The sequence below is a fragment of the Microtus ochrogaster genome, chromosome 10, assembly GCF_000317375.1.
Source record: "Microtus ochrogaster isolate Prairie Vole_2 chromosome 10, MicOch1.0, whole genome shotgun sequence".
In the NCBI taxonomy this organism is placed as follows: Eukaryota; Metazoa; Chordata; class Mammalia; order Rodentia; family Cricetidae; genus Microtus; species Microtus ochrogaster.
In genome coordinates, this window is record NC_022016.1 from 74,659,125 (window position 1) to 74,677,067 (window position 17,943).

General features: G+C 46.6%; 2 protein-coding genes across 4 annotated transcripts in view; one reads left to right on the forward strand and one right to left on the reverse strand.

Moving 5' to 3' along the window:
* Positions 1-17,943, forward strand: part of Hspb11 (heat shock protein family B (small) member 11) — a 64,340-nt gene that overhangs the window by 29,171 nt on the left and 17,226 nt on the right. The gene's annotated exons all lie outside the window — the stretch shown is intronic.
* Dio1 (iodothyronine deiodinase 1) overlaps positions 11,324-17,943 on the reverse strand; it is a 13,674-nt gene continuing 7,054 nt past the window's right edge. The window contains exons 2-4 of the mRNA XM_005353522.2: positions 17,383-17,526; positions 14,628-14,827; positions 11,324-11,849 (exon numbers count right to left, since the gene is read on the reverse strand). Coding sequence (XP_005353579.2) covers positions 11,757-11,849; positions 14,628-14,827; positions 17,383-17,526 — 437 coding nt within the window. The 3' untranslated portion in view covers positions 11,324-11,756. The remainder of the gene's footprint in view (positions 11,850-14,627; positions 14,828-17,382; positions 17,527-17,943) is intronic.

Below are 17,943 nucleotides of genomic sequence, written 5' to 3' on the forward strand. Positions count from 1 at the left end.
ACTAGACTCCCTTCCTGGTTGCGCAGAGGGCTGACAGTGATCTGTAAGTTTTTTCCCCTTTAAATAAATACCACCCTATTAATCATAATTCCAAACTGCTGTGGCATTGTTTGTGACTTATGCCTTCAGGAAGGTGTGACCACAGTCCTGGGACCCTGCCAGACTGAAGGGAAGGTGTGACCACAGTCCCGGGGCCAAGCCACACTAAAATCAAGCTTTGTGGGCTTTTGGTTTTGTTTTTTGTTTTTTTATTTGTTTTGTTATCGTGTGGTTTTGGTTTTTTGATAGTTTATCTTGATTTTGATGAATTTTTTTTACTTATTTATGATTTGAAAAGATGTCAAAGAAATTTAAAAACATCTTTATTTTCCCAAAACAGTCATTATTGGCATTAAATCCTTATATTTTTATGAAACAAGGAACCTTGTGGATATACTGATCAAGACTTCTGACTATGTCTTATTATTGTTTTATTTTACTTAAATAACAAATGGAGCAAAAAACTAAATTATAAAACAATTACAAAATACACCTTCTTCCCTCTGACTGACTGTCCCTTTGTGTCTCCCCTTCTAAGGACAGCAGTCATATTGAATTAAGGGTCTACCCTACTCAGTATGAGCTCATCCTAACTGGTCATAACTGCACTGAAGGACCCAAGTGAGGCCATACTCATAGCCTCTAGTTATTATGACTTTATCGTGTCATTTGGGGAGATGAAGTTCAACCCACTACATAGTGTATTTGTCATGGTTATTTTATTTATCAGCTGACTGGGCCATGGTGACTAGAGGTTTGTCAATATTATTCTGGGTGCTTCTGTGGAGGTGTTCACTTTTAATAAACTAAGCATGTAAATTGGTAGGTTTTGGTAAAGTGGATTGCACTCCGTAAAGTGCTAGGCCTTGCCTAGATGTCTGGAGGTCTTAACAGGATAAAGACTTCTTCCCCAACAAGAACTCAAGCTGTGGCTTTGGCTCCTCCCTGAGTTTTCCTCTTGCAAGCCTTCCCTAGCTTCCTAGCAAGTCGGCACTTACTGGCTTCTTTGGGCTAAGTGAAGTATGTATAAGCTAGCTTCTGCTTAGTTACAGACAAGCCCAAAATGTCCTGGAGAAAGCAACAGCTTCACCCATCAATCCAGGTAGGTTTTTTCCTAGTTTGCACCTTATTGGCTGATTTCTTTGGTCAGCTGGCAACTTAGTCTAGGTAGCAAAGGTTTGCTGGACCTAGGTGACTTCAGCTGGGATAGTGCTCAGCCCCAGAAGTTCCTTCAGTGATCTACCCTCAGCCTCTTCAGTTTTCTAAAAAGTAGCAAGAGGGCGAGGCGAGCCCGAACAGGCATGCTTACGTCTGCCCTCATTCCCAATCATGTCACAGAGCAAAGACCAGTGCCACAATAAAACTGTCTACCCAAGGGCATGCGTATAGTGAGGTGAACGTGGGGGCTAGTAATGCTGCAATCCATTATACCGAGTTTCTCCTGGAGTAGCGTAGAGCAGCCTGTGAGATACTCTGGCCAAAATGACAGAGTTTGAGTCATCTAATTGTGCTCTAGAATTAACTTCTGTCTTCAGTAAATTCACAGGGTAGCTGAAGAAAGGTAAACAGACAGCCGGCCGTTAATGCAGCTAACTGAAATGTCCCTGTCTGACTTCCTAGCCTTCTTTGTGTAGTGCCATGTGACCAGTTCTGGCCAATGAGATGAAGAGTAATATAGTTAAAGACTAAACACTTAATTGCCTTGGTGGGAACCTTTAAGGCTCTTCTCTGTTGCTCCTCTGGCCAGCAATGTTTTGTAGCAAATCCAGCTTGGGTCTGGGATTGAGGCCAGTGGTTTACAGATAGCAAAGCTTAACCTGAATCGACTGTATAGGAATGGGAAAGCGTTCTGTGCTTGGGAGCTTCTGGAGCTGCCTGTCCTTACAGTCTGCCCTTGCCCATCCCAAGCCAAACACAAGTGACCTGGCTTTGTATGTGTTGTGGGAAATGTTAAAAAAGGGTTTCCACCCTAGGTTCCAAGACGCAAGAGCTCCTTCAGTCACGGTCATGTACGGGTCTTGTTCTGGAGGCGACTTGTACAAAATAACTGGGAAAAGATAATTTAGAGATAAATTGGGATATTTGCTTGTGAAATGGGTATTGTATTTCTTTCTAGATACCCTAGATGGAGCTTATGTTTAAAAAGCATGTTGATCCAAGCATAGTGACGTTTGCCTTGAATCCCAGCACTCTGAAGGCAGAAGCAGGTGGATCTGAGTTGGAGGCCAACCTTTTCTACATAGTGAGTTCCAATACAGCCAGGGCTATGTAGAGAGAGACTGTCTCAAAATACAAAAAATAAATTATAAAAAACTGTCCAGGTATTTTAAAAATTATTCATGGAACTATGTGTGGGTAAAAAAATAAAGTAATAGCTAGGATTTAATTTTAAACACAGAAGCAGGGATATTTACTGTTCTGTGGCTTGAGCACACCAAGCAAGTGCTTTACTATTGAGCCTAATTACACTACAGCCTAATTAGATTTTTAGTAATTTTTTGAAAATAATTGAAGCAAGTATTTCCGTGAATTATTGAATGTGGGTGGCTATATGGTAGCCTACTTTTATATATTCTTAAGATTGTTGAGGATGAAAGTAAAAATAATGCCCCAGAAAACCTTTATTGTATTTTAGCAGCCTGAACATATGTTTTTGGAAGAATGTGATGAGAAACCCTGAGTGTAGGGCTCCAAGGGAGGAATACCTCAGAAGACATCTTGTGCTTATGTTAGGTGTACGGTGGGCTATTTTGTTTGCAGGGAGGAGTCAGGACCCAGCCTCGCGCTGTTAGGCAAGTGTTCTTTCACAGAGCTACCTCCTCAGCCCAGGGTTTTAAGGCTCTTAGGATTTCTGATGAATTGCTTACAATAATCTGTGACACCGACTTGGTGCTGAAAAGTAAGGTTTGAGAGTGAGCAAAGGAAGTCGGAAAGACACGTGAGCAGCCATGTTGTTCTCAAAGATAGGAAGGTGAGTACCGGCTTGTAAATCCCACCTGGGGCAGGGTGGATGGAGATGTCTGGTGGGAAGGTGAGTACTGGCTCATACATCCCACCTGGGGCAGGGTGAATGGAGACGTCTGGTGGGAAGGTGAGTACCGGCTCGTAAATCCCACCTGGGGCAGGGTGAATGGAGACGTCTGGTGGGGGAAAGAACCAGATAATTATATCGCCTGTGCAGCTTTCAAGTATTTTCCTGTAACATGGAGCCAAGAGGTTTTTGAAAATATGACCTAGAGCAATTGCTTTCATGTTCAGTAGCAGAAATGCTGAGGGTTTTCTTTTCGCCAAGTTCCTAAACTGAAAAGTTGCCTTACCTCCAGAATGCTGGCCTTACAGGGTGGAGCTACCATGCCTTGTTTATGGGATGTTAGGTATCAGATACAGGGTTTCCTTCATGCTGAGAGATACTACCAATTAAGCTCCAATCCCAGGCCCGAGTTTTTAAATATAGTTAGCTAACAGTGTATACTGTTTTTATTTCCAGTTCATCTTAGTGGTTGCCTCTATTGTGTGTCCCCTGCCTTTCTAAGTTCATTCCCTTCCATCCGCCCTAAAGGAAGGTAGTGAAACAGAAGGAACTGTTAGGGTTCTGAGTTCCTTGGGCGGTTAGCAAGGGAATAGAAACAAAACAATCCTTGGATGTCACAAGGGTTGACAATGAAGAAACAGAGCAGGAATGGAGGACAGACAAAAACAAGTGCAGGAGGCCTGGGTTTCCCATTGCCCCTGCTAAGGGCCCAGAGAGACAACCTCAAGCTTGAAGGGTGGGTCCTGAAGAAAGAAGATGGTGTTTCCTCCCAAAGGGATAGGTGAGGGTTGAATCAAAGAAGGGGCTTCTCCTTTCTTCAGACAGCAGCTTTGAAGACTGCAGACCCTTGGTAACTGTAGGCAGCATATGGAAAGATGTCTTCGTGGTACTCCTGGTTTACTTGCCCCATTGCCTGGCAGGTGGAGTGATGTTGTTCACAAAGGGAAACAAGGCAGGACACAGGTGCATTTGCTTCAGGATCAAAAGAGTTGACCAACTGTAAGAGGAGAAGGCACAGCTATTTTTTGTTCAGTCTCCTATCCAAGTTTTGGAAGCTTTTTCTACTACCACCAGGGCTGCTCTGGGTACTTCTTTTGAAGCTTCTGGCCCTCAGAGTGGCACTTCTCCAGCTGATGAGCCTCTTTGTGCACAAACTTCATTTTCTCCAGAACCAGGCTAGACCACGCTGAGCTGAGGGTAGCTAGGGGCCTGGAGTGCTGGGATTGACCAAAGTGGCTTCCACTCAGACCAGTCCTTGTGTGCAACAGCCCAACACTCAGGTGGAGGATAATCTCTTGGGCATTTCTGGGTAAGATGAGTCGTATCTGTTAGGCCAGTCTCAGGAGCAGGGAGCCCCAAGCAGCCAGCACTCACAGAAGCTGACACATGAGTTGAAGCCTGGGCAGAGAACCGGCAGCATCCATGGAGGCAGCACGTCTGCTTTGGTGCTCCTGGAACAGCAGCGTCAGCATCGTCTCTGGAAACTTGGAGAGGCAGGACCCTCAGTCCACCCCCAAGTCTACTGAACCTCACATCCTGGAAATGAGACTCAAGCATCTGCACTTTATCAAGCCTCCTGGTAGTTTTAGTACGTGCCCACATGTGAGAACCACTGTGCTAGGGGGGCGGATGACTGGGAACTGTAAAACAGGCCAAGTCCTGGGAAAATGAAGAACGTGTGTTGCAAGAGAGATTACGCACAGAATCCTCAGACTCGTGATCCCCCTGGCAGAGTAGCAAGAACTCTGGGCACCTGCCACTTCCTCTGACACCCGCATTCCACGGGTATAGGCCTTGGTAGAGTTGCTGGACTTCAATATAAAAGGATGTATGGCTTTCCAGGCAGACTAAGTGATTCAAGTGCCAAGAGAGAAGTAAGTTAGGCTGCTCTAAGATGCCTCCTCTATGACTGCAGCCAGAAGATCATCTAGCAATGTCCACAAATCTCAGGCAGAGATGGGAGCGTGAGATTTCTCAGTCCAGCCATGACACTTTCTGCTTAAAGATGACATCTAGGCTTTGTGAGTCTGCAATTTCAGGGCATAGGGTCCGTGTGGTCTCCTTGGCAAACTATTGGTAGCGCCAGTGAACTAATCTCCTGGGGGATCCTAATCTTGGAATCTTTTCTAAAATAGCTAATGATATTTGCTAAAATCACATGTACGTAGAGGAGAATGAATGTGGTCATGTGTCATTAGCCCAGGTTATCCTAAAACTCACTATCCAGCCTAGGCTGGTCTTGACAAAATCTTCCTGTCTTGGCCCCTTTAGTGCTGGGGTTACAAGAGTGTGCTACCGTTCCTGGGTTGGATATACTATTTTAATAAACCTTTTAAAGTTAATGGCTGTATTTATCAGAAATAAAATACCCTGTGCCCTGTAATGGGTTGGACCTAACTTGGGAAGATGAACAGCTCTGATGTTGCAGAGCTTTGGTTTCCGCAGCCTCTTGCCTTGAAGACACTGCTTCATCCTGTCAAACATCATGTAGGCTCAGAATCCTCACATAAAGCCAAGCACTCAAAGGGCACCACCCTCACAGACAAGCAGATGGTGATGCAGGAGCCCTCCCTTCAAAGACAGACCCATACCGTGAGTGGTAGCTCAATGGGAGAGCGCTTGTCCAGCATTCAGAGGTCTAGACTTGATCCCATTTAACAAACCAGAAAAAGTACTGGAAGGAAGGAAGCATATACGTAGTAATGTGTCAAAACACAATTCGGGAATGCAGCTGTGTGAGAAAAGGCCAAGAAAATGAGTCTTGTGACCTCGGTGTCTTCAAAAACGCGGACTCATTCTTGGGATGTGTTTCATGCTCCTCCCAGGTGTAGAGGACAGGACTGGATTGACTTCAGCTCTTGCTCTTCACGTTTCTATGGAAACAAGTTTTTGCCACATGTGGCTTGTCCCTGTGCTTGAACCCCTTTCTCAAACGACTCTTCTTAGCCTTCAGGGTATACCTTGTCTGATGCTCTGAATCAAGTTGGCTTTTGTATGAGACTTTACTCCGCCTCGGTTTTAGGCCCACTCTCCCAGGTTCATGCTGCTAACTAACCAGAGTGGTAACCAGTAATGAATTTTGTCCTTTAGGTCAGTGGTTCTGAGAGCCAAATATTACTAAATGGGTCATTAGTACTGAACTCATGATGGTAGGCAAGCAAAATGGGTTTATTCTTGGAATCTAGATCTAGCAAGTTCACATACATAAGCACATGTGTGTGCGCACGCACACGCACACTCTCCACCACCACCACCGCACTACATCAATCAGATAGAATCAAGCTCAAGCATTGCAGTCACATTCCCTGCTTCTCTCTGCGGTGTGGTTCTAGCCTCCTGAAATGCCATTGTGGTTTGCTTTCCTGTTGTTGTAAAAAACTCCCTGACCAAATGCAACATGGAGAAGAAAGAGGTTTTCCCTCTTACACTTCCAGGTTGCAGTCCATCACTGAGGATAGTCATAGCAGGAGCTCCAGACAGGAACCTGGAATCAGAGACCATGGACCAATGTTGCTTACTGGCACCCTGTCTACTACCTTACTACCCCTTCCACTCCTTCCTACTCAGTTAGCTTTACATATATATATACATATATATACATACATATATGAATATATAATATATGTGTGTATATGTTGAGGACTGTGGACCCCCAGACCCTGAATTTCCTGTGACCCCCCCCCTGCCTGCTGGGGTAAACAATTTGTTTTCCTATGCTTGCAGCTGCTCTGAGCAAACAACTTGTTTTCCTGTGTTTAGCACGAGACCCTCAGAAGTTTCTGATGACGGGGGAGTGGTTTCTGGTGGACTTGCAGCTGGTGAAGAAAGTGACTGCTTTTTGTCCTTGTCCAAAGAGTCTGCCTGAGGCTAAAGTGAAGAGGGTTGGATTAATGAATTAATGAACTCTCAAGACAGCCTAGTGTAGACTCTGTCATGTGGTTACTAGTGTTCATGCTTATAAAGATTTATAATGAAATTGAGCAATCTGAGCCAAGAAGTGTAATGGAGCCAAATTCTCTGTTCAGGGAGATAAACAAACTAAGAAATGAAATAAAGGGAGTGGTGACTTCAGGGCAAGAACCCGACCAGATAGGTTTTCAACTTGTAAAAAGGAATTTAAGAAAAGCTTAAAGCTGGGCAGTGGCAGCATATGCATTTAATCCTAGAATTTGAGAGGCAGAGGCAGGCAGATCTGTGAGTTCAAGACCAGCCTGGTCTAGAGATTCAGTTTCAGCACAGTCAAGCTTAGGCAGTGAAGGTGGAAAATAGAAAACTGGTGAAGATGTAGTTGGATGAAGGGACATGTTCCAGCCCCAGCAAGCAGCAGAACTTGGCAGCTCAGCCACGTGGTTCTGGCTTTAGAGCCAAGGATAGAAGAAAGGCATTATGGATGCCCACCGCTACTAAGGAAAGCTGCTAAGGCCAGGCATGTGTCAGGGGTGTAACTGAACGGAGGCCTAGAGAGGCCATTGTGCAAAGCTAAGAAGTTGAAGCCTGGACTACCTTGGAGACTCAAGATGTTAGAGATGCCAGAGTCGTTGGATACCTGATGAGGAGAGCTTCTAACAGGGAGTGGAACCAGCCCAAGAGAAAGAAGTGTGTTACAGTCAACAAAGCTGAAAGGAGTTGGAAATCTGAAGAGAGTTTTAACATGACACACAGAGATACAGGTTTAGAGTTTTCCTGGATGGTTTTTAGTCTTGCTTTCGGTCCCATATTTCCTTGCTATGCTCCCTTCCCTATGTTTTGGAATGGTAATAAATATCCTGTGTCATTATATGTTGGAAGTTTGTGATCTGCTTTTGATTTTAATTTTATAGGTGAATACAGTTAAGAGATTGCCATGAGTCTCAGGAATAACTTTGGAACAAGCTTGAGACTGTTAAAGACTATAGGGACTTTTGAGGTTGGACTGAATGTAATTTTGCATTATGATATGATTACAAGCATTTGGGGACCAGGGAATGCAATGTGGTGCTTTGAAAGAAAATGGCTTCCATAAGGAGTGGCACTATCAGGAAGTATAGCCTTGTTGGAGTAGGTGTGGCCTTGTTGGAGGAAGTGTGTCATTGTGGAGGCAGGCTTTGAGGTTTCATATATGCTCAAACTATGTCCAGTGTGGCACATAGTTCACTTCCTGTTGATCAAGATGAAGAACTATCAGCTCCTTCTCCAGCACCATGTCTGCCTGCATGCTGCCATGCTTCTCAGCATGATGATAATGGATTAAACCTCTGAAACTGTAAGCCAGGCACAGTGAAATGTTTTCCTCTATAAAAGTTACCATGGGCCGGGCGGTGGTGGCTCACGCCTTTAATCCCAGCACTTGGGAGGCAGAGGCAGGCGGATCTCTGTGAGTTCGAGACCAGCCTGGTCTACAAGAGCTAGTTCCAGGACAGGCTCCAAAACCACAGAGAAACCCTGTCTCGAAAAAAAAAAAAAAAAAAGTTACCATGGTCATGGTGTCTCTTCACAGCAGTAGAAACCCTAACTAAGACAGGTGATACAAGAACTTGAGAATACATCTGAGGTGCCTATGGTAACTAGTAATTAGTAACTGATTTGGAGGGCTTTATTGGCTTTGTTTGAGACAGAGTCTTATGTAACCCAGGGTGGCCTCAGTTTATCCTTCTGCTTCATCCTTCAAGTGGCGTGCACCACACACCAGCACCATTACTTTTTAAGAAATAATTTATTTTAGAGTGGCGTAGGTCTATAATCCTAGTACTTGGGAGGAAGACAGGAGGATCAGGACTTTGAGAATAGCCATGGCGACCCTAGAGTTTGAGGCTTGTATGAGTGTTTGCTTGCATGTATGTGTACCAAGTGTACCATGTGTGTGTGTGTCTGGTACCCAAGGAAGCCAGAAGAGAGCATCACTACCAATATAACTGGAGTTATATACTCCAGTAAGTTACCATAGGGTGCTAGAAACTGAATTCATAGCCTCTGCAAGAACAGCAAAGATTGATTCTTAGGCACTGATCCATCTCTTTATTATTATTATTTATTATTATTATTTAAGATTTTTATTTTGAGTATGTGTATGTGTGTCTGTGTGACTGTTTGTTGTGTTATCTTGGAGTATCCTTGTAGATCGAGGAGAATATCAGACCCCTAGAAGCTGGAGATACATGTAGCTATGACCCAACTGGATGGGTGCCAGGAACAAACTCAGGCCTTCTATAAGAATAAGGAGTTCTACTACTGAGAACTCAAGAACAATGGCAATGGGTTTCTGATCCTACTGCACGCACTGGCTTTGTGGGAGCCTAGGCAGTTTGGATGCTCAACTTACTAGACCTGGATGGAGGTGGGGGTTCCTTGGACTTCCCACAGGACAGGGAACCCTGATTGCTTTTCGGGCTGAGAGGGGGGGGACTTAATTGGGGGAGGGGGAGGGGGAGGGAAATGGGAGGCGGTGGCGGGGAAGAGACAGAAATCTTTAATAAATAAATAAATTTAAAAAAAAAAGAATAAGGAGTTCTCAACTACCTGGGGTTCCCTTTTTCCTTGTGGTCCATTGGCCACCAGTCCATGAGGACAAAAGGGCAGAAGCAATGACAGAGAACTTTGTATGGTCTCTGAACATGACAGAAAGAGCCTTCTGGGGTATTGCTTCAGTGAGCTAGCTCAACTTGATTCCAGAGTGAGGGGAGATTTAAAGGACAGGGACAGTGGCTGAGGCATCACCTAATCTGAATTAAACAGCTTGCTCTTCTCGTGAAGTTCCTAGTACAAGTCTCATTTATCATCTGTGGAAGCATGAACCTATTGTAAAGGTCCTGACACAATGTCTAATTACCGTGGGCAGCAGGAGGAAGATTTCTGCAATGAATTGCATCAAGGGTCATACCCCAGGTAAGTCAGGCATCCGGGCTGGGAGATCTCCAAATAAGGTCAGGTAGAGAATGGGGCACCTTCCACCGATGGGAGGGAGTCCTCCATGTTGCCGAGCTCAGAGAGAGCTGCCAGGCCATGGGAGACTGCAACCTCTGACCAACAGGGCCTCCTAGCCTTACCCCCTTTTTGAGATACAGTATCACTATATAGCCCTGGATGGCCTGGAACTCTTTATGTAGACCAAGCTGGTCTTGAACTCACAGAGATCCACCTGCCTATGGCTCTGCCTCCCAGGTGCTGAGATCAAAGGTGTGCAGCACCATACCTGGCCTAATTTTTTTGAAAGTAAAGCAGTGAAGCATCGTGGCACATGCCTTTATCCCCAGCACTTGGGAGGTGGGGACAGAAGGATTAGTTTGAGGGTAGCTGTGGCTATCTTAGAGTTCGGGGCCAGCCTGAGATAAGTGAGACACTGTCTCAAATGAAATAAACCACGTACATGTAAGTGTAAAATGGTTTGACACAGTTATACACACCTTCGGTTCCTACTTGGAGTCTGAGGATTGTGAATTCACTGTTAATCTGGACTCTATAACTAGATCCTGCCTCACCCAAATGGATAAATAAAGGCAACATTAAAATGTTTAAAGTGTAGCCCCCTAGGCAAAGTCAAGGAGAAGCTGTATGCTGGTGTGTTTCCCACGTGCATTCTCTCATCACCTTTAAAGGCGTTTTGTTGTGATATGAACAGTTACACTCCTCCAGCAACTCTCACAAGACGATACACACATCTGACACGGGCCATGTGTGAGTGTTCTTCCTCTAGAACGAAACCCCTCCAGCCTGTGTTAGTTCAGCTGATGAAGTGACATGTGGGTGTCACAAAAGATAGATCAGGCCAACACAAGTCAGAAAAGAAGATGTACGGATCACACTGACATCACTCAAAATAGACAGATTTTAATGGTTGTTAGCTTGTTGCCTCTTATGACATTTTTAAAAATCAAGTCACAGCTGTTTGTACTTTACACTGTGACCATCATAAGCAAATATGAAAAGAAGCAGTCACAACAGGTGGACCCATGATTACCCGTCAGCCCAATGTCATCTAACACGAAGGACCAGTGAGAGACATGTGAGTCAGTGGGGACAGAGTTTGAACAGGGCCTGCATGGCAGCTTTAGCTGGTGCCTCTGGTTCAGTTTGGTGAAAGTTATGAAGCTTCTGGTCAGCACCAGAGAACCTGAGGAGAATTAGATATGTGTTGCCATGGAAACACCTACCACTAACGATACCAACTGATTCCAATCTTTTGGCCAGAAAAGGGTTTCTATTGTCTTTGGTTCACACTTTCTCTCTCATTAACAAGTAGAAATATAACCCCTGCTTGGTACAAAAAAAAAAAAAAATACACACAAACAGAACTGTTCTGCATTTTAAATGATTGATTCTCAGAGTGACAAATTTGGTCAGATGGATTGGCTGAATGTCGAGGACGCCACGTCGGAGCTCTTGACACCATTAGAAGAGTTACTACACCAGAAGTCTGCTGGTGGCACTTCAGTGCCCTGCTGCCGGAAGATGCTGCGCACTGCGCTGGTCTCCACTGTGGGAAAAGCACGGAGCCGAGCATTGACTTTTGCCAACTGCTCAGTATTGCTTTATTTTTTGGTTGTAACGATTTGTGTTGGTTGTCTGCTGCGACCTACATTGCCTCCCTGGGAGTTATTTGTTTAGATCAGAAAAATCTGAGCTGGTAGTTCAGCTGGGAACACAGGTCAAAGATAAAGGACACCTGGACTGGGGTGGGGGAGTGCCAAGCTTGGGGAACCCTGTTGGTTCCCTAGAGCTGAGGCGTGTGTCCAGATGAAGTGCAAAGCTTTTCCAGGACAGCGCGGACTTCCTCTGGATTGTAGTTCCAAGGGCCAGGTTTACCCTGCAAGAGAGACGAGTTAGGTGTCATTGATCCCATCCAATGTCATGTCTGCAGCTTGGCTGAGAGATCTGGGCTAATGATATCTACGGAGTTGTCAACACAGGGCAGATGCAGCCTTGAGGTAGGTCACGCTGCTCAGGGAAATTGTGGAGAGTGTCACCAACATTTAACCTGAAGACTGGGCAGGGAATTAGGAGGGAGGCCAGAGGCAAAATGACAGAGGTTTAGGAGAAGGGGACAAAACCCTAAGTCCTTGCAACACCAACCTCCACATTGAGTTCTTTCCATTCTGCAGAACTGCCTCTGACTCCCCAGACCCTCCGCCCTCACTCAGTCCTCTCCATCCTGATTGGGGCAACTGTGGTACTTTCTGTCTTCGGTCCCCAATCCCTTTGTTCTCTCTCCACAGACACCAGTGATCTTTCTAAAGTGCATATCTGATCAGATCATGCCTGTCCTGTTCAAAACCTTCCTGTGACTCTTCTTGGCCTTTGGGGGAAGATGAATTTCTCTGGCTGTCTAAATGCTTAATTTCCTCCCTCTTCATGCCTTGCCCTAATGTGCCTCACACCTTACCCACACCTGCTTCCGATATTCTCAACAAATTTCCCTCCTCATGCAGCTCAAGGACCAAGCAGGCCACATCCTCAGAAAAGCCTGTGCTTCCCCCAGAAGCTGGAAACCTGAAATCTGAGAGCCAGATCAATCTTGACACCCACGCTTTCATTTCCATGTTGACCTCAACAGCTCCGGTGTTCTAACAGCAGCATCAAATTGCTGTGGATTCAGAAACTTGGATCATAAAGTAAAATATTTACTCATCGACAGAAAAGCTGTTAGAAGCTTGTTCTGCTCTTCCAGGGGACCTGAGTTCAGTTCCCAGCTCCCACGGCAGGCAGTTCACAACCTCCGGTAATTCCAGCTCCAGGGGTTTTCACACCTTCCTTTGGACTCCATGAGTATTTGCTCTGGAGTGCACATTCCCCCTTTCTATATAGAGGATGGGAAGAGAGAGTCAGAGAAAGAGAGAGAGAAAGGGGGAGGGAGGAGAGAGAGAGAGGAGGTGCTGACGTTAAGCTGCTGAGAGCTCTAAGATCCAAAGCAGAGGTCAGTGAAGCTTTTCTGTCAATGAGTAAATATTTTACTTCATGATCCAAGTTTCTGAATCCACAGCAATTTGATGCGGCTGTTAGAACACCGCAGATCCCATGTGAAAAAGCTGAGCCCAGTGGCATGCATTTGCAATCCCCATGCTGGGGACTGGAAACAGGCAGATGGACACTGCCCTGGACTGACAATCTCACACAGACATCGTTATTGGGTTGCCAAGACTGTAGACAGGCAGATCCCTGGGACTCTGTAGCCATGGAGTCTAACCTAATTGGTAAGTCCCAGACCAGCGAGAGACCTATCTCAAAAAAACAAGGTTATAGCTGGGATCTGGGTACCAAATTCAAGGCCCTGTGCTTGTGTGGCAAGCTCTTTAATGGCTGACCCATCTTTCCATCGCCACTGCTCTTGTTTGGATCTTTCTTAGCCTTTAGACTACGGATCCCTTTGACGTAAGTCAGGGGTCATTTTAAGTGCATTCTGTATTTCTTGTACCTGTCCAGCAGGATAGGGACTCTGTGCCCAGTTTGCCTTAATAGTGGCATCAGAAGATGAGGTTTCAGGGAGAAGGGAAGATGGGTCTTCTACTGTGACCCTTGAACCCTGGGGCTCCATCTGTAGACTGTTCTTTGTTTTACCAGCAGACTGTAGAGGCAGCTTGTCATCTATGCAACTAGGCATTCCTAGTCTGTTCTCAAGGTTTGAAATCCCCTCAGGACTACACATTTTAGCTTTTACCTTCTGGGTAGGCAAATTGTGCCTGATGAGTCACAGCTATGATTACCCTCTTACGACAGAGACCTTAAGGGGGGAACTGTGGCTAGGAAACCATTGCTAGGAGGCTGGCTTGACTCGGTTCCAAGTCATTTTCCTGCTTCATTTCTAGCTTCTAGTCACCAGGTCCTTCTCAGCAGTGACAGCTCCAGAGCCTTCCTCTTCTGCTTGCCTGGTGACTTGGGCAAGTTATCCCTTCTCTGAGCACCATGGATAAAATAGAAACATTTTCCCACTCATCTTAAAGCCAAAGGCCCCTGGGATGGCTCAGTGGGTAAATGGCCTGAGTTTGACTATCAAGACTCATCTGGTGAAAGAAGAAACTGACCCCCACAGGTTACACTCTGACCCCCACAGGTTACACTCACAGTGGCATGCATATGCTGTCCTTCACACATGGAAGATAAATAAAAAATGTAATTTAAAAAATTAAAACTAAAGACTGGGCATGGTGTTCACACCTTTAATCCCAGCATTCAGGAGGCAGAGGCAGGCGGATCTCTGTGAGTTCAAGGCCAGCCTGGGATAAAGAGTGAGTTCCAAGACAGCCAGAGCAATGTAGAGAAATCTTGTTTCAAATAACAAATAAATAAATAAATAATAATAAAATAAATAATAAATACTAAACAAGAAGAAGAGATAAGGACTAAGCCAGACTCTGGATGCTGAAGCAGGAGGCTGCAGTTGTGCTCAGATACTGGCATGTTCGGGGACACGTTTCACACTGCCTTGGGTGGAGACCAATCTCATTTTGCAACGGAGAAGACTGGAAGGCTTTGAGGTGAAAGGATCTTCCCAGGTCACATGGTGAGAAGCAATGAGATATGGCTCTCCCTCTTCTGCCCCTGGGACACCAACCCCTTACCCTTCCCTGGACCTCTGAGCCCAGGTCACCTTGTAGCAGATCCTGCCCTCCTGTACCACGTAGAGCCTCTCGGGTAGAGCTGCGTAGAGCTGACTGCTCTGGTTCTGCATTGTGTCCACCACCACAGGACACTGGGGACTCCTGTCCAGCAGCAGGTGTGCCGCCCGCAGGCGGTCCTGGAGGCTCCGGTGCTGCCTGATGTCCACATTGTTCTTAAAAGCCCAGCCATCTGCAAGAGGAAGGTTAGGCTGCAGCCCTGTGGATGTGACACACAGTGACTGTGGTCTCAGACCCACCCACTTTGAACATAGCAGATCAGTCAAGTCTCCTGTCAGAGTTGAGATGCAAGGCCACACAGGGGTTACCAGAGAACTCACGCGCTACCTGGGATGCTGACTGACAGACCTTGGGTCTTCAATGAGACACGGTTGGGCAAAGTGTTTCTTGATTGTTAGCCTACATTTGAGCTATGCCGGGCTCTGATAGAGGAAGGAAGAGCCTGTTGAGGGGGGCAGGGAGAGTATAGCTATTGAGGTTGCTGGTGCCTCAACTGCATTTAAAGGCAAAGGTCACAGCAGTGGTTATCCAGGTGTGTGGCCCTCTGGGAGGCTGTTAGTCACCGGAATTCCCAGTCCTGCCCTAGGCCATAGAGGAACAGTTTCTGAAGTGTGTGTTTTCACAGTCTTCTCTGTGATTCTAATGTACAAGACAGTTTAAGAACTACTATACTACCCTGACTGAGTGACTGAGCAGTGGTGGCACAAGCCTTTATCTCAGCACTGGGAAGCAGAGGCAAGGGGATGTCTGTGAGTTCGAGGTCACCCTGGTCTATGGTGTTCCAGGACAGTCAGGGCTACACAGCAAATCCCTGTCTGGGAAAACCAACAACAATAACAACAACGAACCCTACTACTATGGAAACTAGACAACCTCCCTCCCCTAACTCTTTCTCACAATGCTGTTCTTTCCAGTATGCAAACCTGGCCTTGCCACTCTCCTGCCTAGGTTTTTTGATGGGTCTCTATCACCCTCAAGCTCGATCCCAGGGTCCTTAGCATCTTCCAGCTTGAGCGCCTACAGGAAGGAGGAGCTGCAGGTACCTTATTTCCCTCTTGCTGGCTCCGGCACCAGCTTGAGTGCAGAGCCAGTGCAGGTTGAACATGGTCTCTAAGGCAGAGAAACAAGCCTGAAGGTTGACCAACGTCATTTGGCCAGCATGTGATGGAATAAGACTCACACCCAGGTCTAAAACCCAGTCTGTGACCACACCCTGGTGCCCTATGCCCATGCATCTTAGCTGGATAAACATGGGAAGGCCAACCAACCGAGTTTGGCTACAGACCCTGAGCCCCTAGGGTGGGTGGACACTTGACTCTGCACACTTTCTCTCTCAAGTTCATGTCTAGTTCTGTGTAACTGACAGAAAAAAGCATCTTAGAGCCGGGCGGTGGTGGCGCATGCCTTTAATCCCAGCACTCGGGAGGCAGAGGCAGGTGGATCTCTGTGAGTTCGAGGCCAGCCTGGTCTACAAGAGCTAGTTCCAGGACAGGAACCAAAAAGCTATGGAGAAACCCTGTCTCGAAAATCAAAAAAAAAAAAAAAAAAGAAAAAGAAAAAGAAGTATCTCAGAGCATGAGGCGGGGAGGAAGAACTGTCTGCCGCAAGGGAGCAAGACGCAGGGGTGACTAAGGCAGGGCAGCAACAGGAAGCCTTTCCTCTGTGGCTCAGATGGACAGGTCTGGGCTCTGGAAAGGGTGGGACTTGCTGGGTCTGACTTCAGGGAAAGTGCAGCAGGCATCAGAACCACAAGCCAGTGCTGGGGGTGATCCCACCCCCACTACAGCTAGCAACTTGTTCTTCTGGAAATAAAAGCTGGGTCTTCCCGACTCCGTTCCTCAAAGTGTGGTCCCTGGACCAGCTGCCCTGGCTCCACCTGGCCACACTCCTGTCCTCCTGCATCCTAGTAGGATCTCCAGGTGACCTTATGGAAGTCTGAGAAGTACCACCCCAGGACCTAATCAGCTCTGTCATCTTGGGGACTGTCCATGCCCTGTCTCATGTCAGCTATGGAGACTCTCATAGATCTCAGTGGGCTGCCCAGGGCCCACTGCTCACAAAGAGAGTCACTGTGCCTTGTGCTTGAGCTCCTGCTGCCTAAGCTGTTCTTTAGAAATAAAACTGCAGAGAAGAGCATGCGCATACCCACGCCCTTACTAGCCCATGATATTTTAGTTGTCCCCCAGATGTGAACGAGAGCAGGAGCTTCCTCGGGTAAGAGCTGTCCTATAGCTTTGCTCCTCTGAGTGTGGTCCTCACTCCAGAGGCAGAGTCATCTCCTAGATCTCAATCCAGATCTGTGAAGGTGTCCGCCATCACAAGGCCCCTAGGAGCCTGGGGCCTCCCTAAAGTTTGGTGAGCTACGATCCAGACAGGCATAATGTCTCTTTGATCTTAGGCTATATCTTGAAAAATAGCTATAGGGCAGCCATGTTCATTTGTGACACAGCAGGTCTCAATTCCTTGTAAATGAGTTCAAACAAGTTGCCCTCCCTGGAATACACACCCCCCGCACCCCCCTCCGCCCTTGTCTATGTTCCTCTTCAGACTTCTGCTCTGTGTGCCCTGATTAAAAGCAGACTGTGTGGGGCGGGGAAGAGGTGGTGGCAGAGCCAGTGCAGGGCTTCTCTGGTCCTCCCTCCTTCTCCCCCTCCCCCGCCAACTATAAGGTGGGCTCAGAGGATGGGAGAGAGAGGGGTGGGAGGAGAGGAGGCAGAGTCTCTGTACCTGTCGCATGCGCTTCTTCAATGTAAATGATGAGGAAATCTGCTGTGGAGGCAAAGTCGTCTACAAGTCTCTTGAATTGGTCAAATTTGAAAAGAAACGAAGGTCAGGTGCAGCTGCCAAAATTCAACACCAGCGGTCGGTTGCCTGCAACAGAAGGAGCCATTGGGAGCTACAACCTGCACAGTTTTCTTTCTGCATGTAGCATTTTCCCTCCTGCATGCAAATCTGTCCTCTCTGGCCCTGCGGGATAAGTCCCTTTTGTCCCAGCGGGATGAGTCCTGGGCATAGTGTAGCACCCAAGCCTACACACCATGGCTACTGGGGGCTAAGCCTGGCTTTTGTCCCCTGAAACTAGACATTTTGTTAGGGGTCTCAGTGACCATTGTAGATGCTAGATGGTAATTAAAATAGCAGAAGAGTCCATTCCCCTCAGACCGCAGTTTATAAAGTAGGCAGATATCCATCCCCCATGCAGTGTGGTTGTTAATATTCTAGGTGAGCAGTTACCCCCCTCTCTGAGACAAGGTCTCACTATGTAGCTCTGGCTAGCCTGGAACTCAC